The sequence below is a fragment of the Tupaia chinensis genome, unplaced genomic scaffold, assembly GCF_000334495.1.
Source record: "Tupaia chinensis unplaced genomic scaffold, TupChi_1.0 Scaffold000394_1, whole genome shotgun sequence".
NCBI lineage: Eukaryota > Metazoa > Chordata > Mammalia > Scandentia > Tupaiidae > Tupaia > Tupaia belangeri.
The window spans coordinates 823,890-830,495 of record NW_006159896.1 but is presented as its reverse complement, the minus strand read 5'-3'; the positions used below and the strand labels follow the sequence as shown (position 1 = coordinate 830,495).

At 51.2% G+C, this 6,606-nt stretch overlaps 1 protein-coding gene across 9 annotated transcripts in view; it reads left to right on the top strand.

The window, feature by feature from the left end:
• Positions 1-6,606, top strand: part of PHYHD1 (phytanoyl-CoA dioxygenase domain containing 1) — a 19,865-nt gene that overhangs the window by 8,033 nt on the left and 5,226 nt on the right. For 3 of the 9 annotated variants that reach the window (XM_027774007.1, XM_027774005.1, XM_014589960.2), the window contains exons 3-7: positions 3,276-3,409; positions 3,557-3,604; positions 5,030-5,085; positions 5,159-5,221; positions 6,038-6,059. In XM_027774007.1, coding sequence (XP_027629808.1) covers positions 3,276-3,409; positions 3,557-3,604; positions 5,030-5,085; positions 5,159-5,221; positions 6,038-6,059 — 323 coding nt within the window. The remainder of the gene's footprint in view (positions 1-3,275; positions 3,410-3,556; positions 3,605-5,029; positions 5,086-5,158; positions 5,222-6,037; positions 6,060-6,606) is intronic. The other 6 variants (XM_014589958.2, XM_027774008.1, XM_014589956.2 and 3 more) reach the window with 4 other exon arrangements.

Below are 6,606 nucleotides of genomic sequence, written 5' to 3'. Positions count from 1 at the left end.
CCCTAAAGGAAAAACCTCTGAAAAAAAAAAAAAAAAAAGACTCATGCCAGGTACGTGTGTGTGTGTTGTGTGTGTGCCCAAAATCCTGAGAGGAAGGGATTTCTCACTTTCTCCCTGTCTCCTCAGTGAGTGTATGCTTCCTATGGCAAACATCTTTTAAAAGAAAAAAGAGCTCACAGAGTGGCCACCACTCAGTAAAACCCTTGATATTTACTTCGATATTGTGAAAAACTTAAAAATATATATTGACGGGGGTCCTGGCTCTCCGTCCCTCAGATTTCATGCCCCTTGCACTGTCTCTGAGTTATGTACGTCTCTGTAAACTGCACAACGCTCCTGATGATGCGTGTGGTACTGCCCACGGAAACGGGCAGGGACTAGGTCCAGTGGGTGCAGCGACTGGCCTGTGGGCAATCCCTATTGCCTGCATACCTGTGGGTCCTGGAATTCTCCTTCAAACCAGTTTGTCTGTCTGTCTGTTTGTTTGTTTGTTTGTTTTTAGGTCACTCTCCAAATGACAGAGAAAAGGCTGGAGCTATAATGTATTTTGAAAGATTTTCAGTTCAACCATAGATTCATAGTCCTCGACAAATATTCTGCGGTATATAGTTTGAGGACTGCCTTTCCTGCTGCTGACACTATGAAAGACACCCGTCGGAGGGGTGCTCTCTCCCTGTGTCTTGAGCGCTGCCCTCTGACTAGTGCGAGTGCCCTCTGGCAACAAAAACTTCAAAAAATACAAAATAAGGGAACCAGCAGTTAGCGTAATGGCTATGTCGCTGGACTCCCACGTAGTCGACCGCGGTTCGCGTCCTGGACCCGGTGGCTTAAACTCACGCCGGGCGCGTGTGCGTGCGTGCCCAAGATCCCGAGAGGAGAATGGAGGAGAAGGGATTGCGGCGTGACCATCCCCCCTGGGGGGTGATTTCTCGCTTTCTGTCTCTATGTCTCTCTCTGTCTGTCTGGCGAGCGCATGCGCCCTACAGTGAAAATCTCTCAAAATAAAATAAAATAAAATAAAATAAATAAAATAAGGCCAGCAGTTCCCATGGAGGTTAAGGCTGCTGGACCCCACATGTCCGACTGTGTGACTGGAGTCCTAGGCCTGGTGGTTTGAAAATCATGCTGGGCACATAAGTGTGCATGCCCAAAATTCTGAGAAGAGAATGAAGGAGAAGGGATTGTGGGGTGGCCACCCCCTGTTGGAGGGGTGATTTCTCACTTTCTCTCTCTTTTTCTCTTTTGTCTCTTGGGTGAGCACACGTGCCCTATAGCAAAACTTTAAAAATACAAAGAAAAACTATTAAGAAAACAGAAGGGCTGGGCATGTGCATGCACCTAATCCCAGCCACTCAGAGGCTGCGACAGCCTAGACAACATAGCAACATTCTCTCTGTAAACAAAACAGATCAAATCAAGGACCAGAAAGAGATTGGTAATAGCGTGTGTTTATTGAACACTTAGCCACGCCCAGGCTGAGTTTTATACAGTTGTAGTGATGATAATAGCAAATACTCACATGGTACTTAGCGCAGTCTAAGGGTTTGTCTAGCGCTTTATGTACAGCAACTTGTAATGCTTACAACACCCCCGACATAGTTATAGTAATAGGACTTTTTTTAGTTTTTTTTGCCTTAGGGTACATGCACTCGGAGAAGAGAGAGACAGAGACAGTGAGAGGAAAAGTGAGAAATCACCCCCCAGAGGGGATGGTCACGCCGCAATCCCTTCTCCTCCATTCTTCTCTTGGGATCTTGGGCACTCACACATATGCCTGGTGTGAATTTCAAGCCATTGGGTCTGGGACTCGAACCACAGTCAGTCATGTGAGAGTCTAGCAACATAACCGGTACGACATCAGACTCAGCAGATGGCATAATGGCTATGCTGCTGGACTACCATATAGTTGGTTGTGGTTCAAGTCCCAGACCCAGTGACTTGGGTGCCCAAGATCCCAAGAGAAGAATGGAGGAGAAGGGGAAGGGGTTGCCGTGTGGCCATCCTCTCTGAGGGGTGATTTCTCGCTTTCCGTCTCTCTCTGTCTTTCTAGTAAATGCCTGTGCCCTACAGCAAAAACCTCTCGGGGGAAAAACTAAATAAATAAAATAACCGCTCTGCCTGCTGGCCTCACATTAGTTGGATTTACACAGGTAGAGAGAGAGGTCTCACCATGCTGCAGTTCTGCCCCGGCCTGCCTGTTGACCAGACCACAGGCACGTGTGACAGGGTTGGTCTGGAAGCAGACAGAGCTCCTGTGCAGCCCAGCTTCACCCAGCAATGCCCTCCTGCCACTGGGCCAAATAGCCACATTTTGGGAATGCACGGCCAGAGAAGTTCAGTGATGTGATCGTGGCCGCACAGCCAGCCCGTGGCAGAACTGGGATTTGAACTCAAGCATTTTAACTCCAGAGTCTGTGCTCTCAATTGCTCTAAGGTTCGGCCTCTGGCTGAATCTGCCAATGACTTAGGACGATCGGTCCTGTTATCCTTCCCCTTTTACAGGTGAGGAAGTCAAGGCTTTGAGAGGTAAAATGAAGGTCTTAAGCTATCTGAGAACCAGGCCTGTTTGACTCCAGCATCTGTGTTCTGAATTATATTAAGAAATTTCCAGGCCATGGGGCCAGCAGATGGTGTAGCGGTTATGTCCCTGGACTCCTACATGGCCAGTTTCAGTTCGAGTCCTGGACCTGGTACCTGAAAAATCACCCCAGGCGTGTGTGTGTGTGCCCAAGATCCCAGGAGAAGAATGGAGAAGGGATTGCAGCATGGTCATCCCCCTGGGGGGTAATTTCTCACTTTCCCTCTCGCTGTTTGTCTCTGTCTCTCTCTCCCCCATAAGCGCACATGCCCTAAGGAAAAACTTCTTTAAAAAAATAAAGGAAGTTTCCAGGCCAGCCCACAACATGGTGATTAGGGCAGCTGGATCTGTGTGGTTCAAGCCCCAGATCTGGTGGCTTGAAAAACGCTCCAGGCACGTACCTGTGCATGCCCCAAACCCTGAAACAGGGACGATGAGAAGGGGTTGCAGCCCGGCCCTCCCCAGGTGCACTTTCTCACTCTCCCCTCCCCTCTGTCTTTGGTGAGTGTCCCTGCCCTCTAGCAAATTAAAAACACACAAACACACGAAAACGGTTCCCAGACATTCTGTCTGTAGCTCTGGGCTGTTCTTTCGGGCACTGATCGCCGTCTGTGCCTCAGTGGACACGTTTGCGAAGCGCCCTGGGGAGTCTGCAGTGTGGGGCAGGAGCATTTGAGTCCTCTTCCCTCTCTGCCAGGCCCAGCTCTGACCCCAGGCTGTCCTCAGTCCCGCCCTCTGATGTCCCCTGTCCACAGGGCAGCACAGACTACTTCCTGAGCAGTGGTGACAAGGTTCGGTTCTTCTTTGAGAAAGGTGTCTTCGATGAGAGAGGTTTGGAGCTGGGGGCCTGGCGGTGTGGGGGAGCCACAGGGTGGCGGGGGGCAGGACCCAGCAGGCAGGGGTGATGGGGCTGAGGTCAGCTGCCTGTGGGAGGCTGGATTCCAGTTCTTCTGCCTTTACCTATTCTTTGTGCCACAGGAAATTTCTTGGTCCCTCCAGAGAAATCCATCAACAAAATTGGCCATGGTGAGCAGGGACCTCGGAGACAGGGAAGAGAAGGGGGAAACTGAGGCCTGACTCCTTTAAAAGCCTCACTGGCTGTGGGCACGTGACATTTCAGGCTGCAGGTCTCCCTCTGGCTTTATCATTTTATTACTATTATTATCATTATTATTATTATTTTAGAGGTTTTTGTGATAGGGTGCGTGCACTCACTGGAAAGACAGAGACATAGAGACAGAAAGTGAGAAATCATCCCCCCAGGGGGATGGCCATACCGCAATCCCTTCTCCATTCTCCTCTTGGGATCTTGGGCACGCACGCACATGTGCCCAGCGTGAGTTTAAGCCACCGGGTCCGGGACTTGAACCATGGTTGACTACGTGGGAGTCCAGTGACATAGCCATTATGCTAACTGCTGGTCTCTATTATCATTAAGGTTTTTGCTTCAGAATGCGTGTGCTTGCTGGAGAGAGAAAGACAGAGAAAGGGAAACTGAGAAATCACCCCCTAGGAGAGACGGCCACATCTCAATCCCTTCTCCTCCATTCTCATCCTGGGATTTTGGGCACACACACATCCACGCCTGGCATGATTTTCTTTCCTTCCTTCCTTCCTTCCTTCTTCTTTTTTTTTTTTTTTTTAGTTTTTTGCCATAATGTGTGTGCACTTGCCAGATAGATAGAGAGGGAAAGGAAAGTGAGAAAGCATCCGCTGGAGGGATAGCCACACTGCAATCCATTCTCCTCAAGGGATTCTGAGCATGCACAGATACATGCATGGCATGATTTTCAGGCTGCCCAGTCCGGGACTGGAACTGCAGTCAGCTACATGGGAGTCCAGTGCCTTAGGCTGCTTATTTTTAAACCTGAAGTTATATAATGGTAGTTTTGTAAGCCAGTTGTAAAATGCACATACTATGAACGTTTATGTCATAACCAGTTTAAAGTCCGTACCTGGTGGCATGAAGTAGGTGCAGCCCTCACTTCTCGCAGTAACAATAACATCGAGCAGTGACCTTCCGTGCCAGGCCTGCTGCTGCGGCACGTCCCCGAGCCCATCGAGGCCTAGGGGAAGTGGCTGTTCCTCTGTGCCCTTTTACAAGTACAGTTCCACTGAGGCGTACAGAAGAGGAGCAGCTTCCTGAGGTCACATGAAGTCAGTGGTAGTCCCCACACTGCCACCACTGGACAGGGCCCTTGGAGCCCTTCGTCCTCTGAGTGGGGACTTGGGGCTAGAGGGAAGACCCGGAAGGCCAGAGGTCAGGAATAGGACCCTGGCTGTGACGGAAGGGGCTGAAGGAGCCCGTTGAGCCCGTTACTTGATAATAAGCGAGCACACGGTCTCATGCGCAAGACATAAGTGAGCCCGTCAGCTGAGGCCTCAGTGTGTGCCCGGGGTGCGGGAGGGACACTCGGCCGGGAGGGGCCATCAGCCACCTCTGTCCCGCAGCTCTGCACGCCCATGATGCCGTCTTCAGGAGGGTCACGCACTCCCCCAAAGTGCAGGTGAGTAAGGCGGGTGAGGGCTGGTGGGTGGGCAGACCACATGCAGCCCAGCTGACCTCTGCCTTCCCTCCAGGCCTTGGCCAGAAGCCTGGGCCTCCAAAGGCCCGTGGTGGTGCAGAGCATGTACATCTTCAAGGTGAGTGCCCCCTCCCCAGGCCTCAGTTTACCCTCTGCAAAATGGGCCAAGTGTGCAAACTGCGTCCTTCCTTGCGAGGGGCCCCAAGCTGCCGGGCGATTGTTGTTCAGTTGGCAGAACAGCTAAAATCGGTCTCCTCTGGCTCAAGTGTCTGGCACTTAGTTGGGGCTCAATTAAAATTTGGTGGTAGGGGCCAGCGTGGTGGCTGGATCCCACATGACTGATGGTACAGTTCAAGTCCCAGATCCAGGGGCTCGAGAAACATACCAGGTGAGTGTATACATGCCTAAAATCCTGAGAAGAGAATGGAGAAGGAATTGCAGTGTGCCCATTCCCCATGGGAGCGCTTTCTCCACACCCCTCCCATCCCCAGCGAGTGTACGTGCTAACAAAATTAAAAAAAAATAATTAGTAATAGGAACCAAGGGGGCCCACCCCCCCAGGACTTCCTCCTCCCTTCCTTAGCTATTGCAATGCTCTGCTCTCAGCTTTCCAGGCCCTGCTTGGAAGCCACCTCCTCTGAGAAGCCTTCCAGGTCCCCCAAGGAAAGAGGGACCACTCCCTTACCTGAGACTGATGAGTTCAGCTCCTGGTCTGTGTCCTAGCCCTTCCTCCCAGCCCTCACTTGGTCCTGCTCTGTGGTCCTTTGGGCACAGGCTCTCCTGTGTAGAACAGAAGCTCTCTGAAGGGCAGGATGGTTTCACTTGGTAGCCGGGCATTGATGTGGAATCCAAGGAGGAAAACGTGTAGCCAGGGCAGCACCCGAGAGGTGGGGCTGTGCTGCCGTCCTCACTGGGCTCTCCCTCTCTCTCGCAGCAACCTCACATCGGCGGCGAAGGTGAGCTGACAGCAGGCTGGTCTGGGATGTCAGTGGTCGCCAGGTCTCCAGAGGGGGCACGTGACTGCTGTGATTCAGTGGACAGGAACCTGGGCCAGGGCTGGGGGAGCCACTTTTCATTCGTTCCCAGAAAGGTGGATTGGGAGGCAGCCCGTGGCACAATTGTCCCAAGCCTGACAGCATCCCAGAGCTGGTTAAAGTTTTGGATTCCTTGGGGCAAGCAGGTAGTGTAGTGGTTAAGGCACTGGATTCCCACTCACATGGCCAACCATTGTTCAAGTCCCGAACCTGGCGGTTTGAAACTCATGCTGGGTGTGTGTGCATGCATGCCCCAAATCCCAAGAGGATAATGGAAGAAAAGGAATTGTAGTGTGGCCATCTCCCCTGAGGGGTTTCTCATTTTCTCTCTCTGTGTCTTTGTAGAAAGCTCACATACCCTACAGCAAAAATCTCTTTCCTTTTTTTTTTTAAAAAAAAAGGTATTATTTCATTTAACTTTATTTATTTTTAATTTAACCAGAGAGAGACAGAGTGAGAGGGAGAAAGG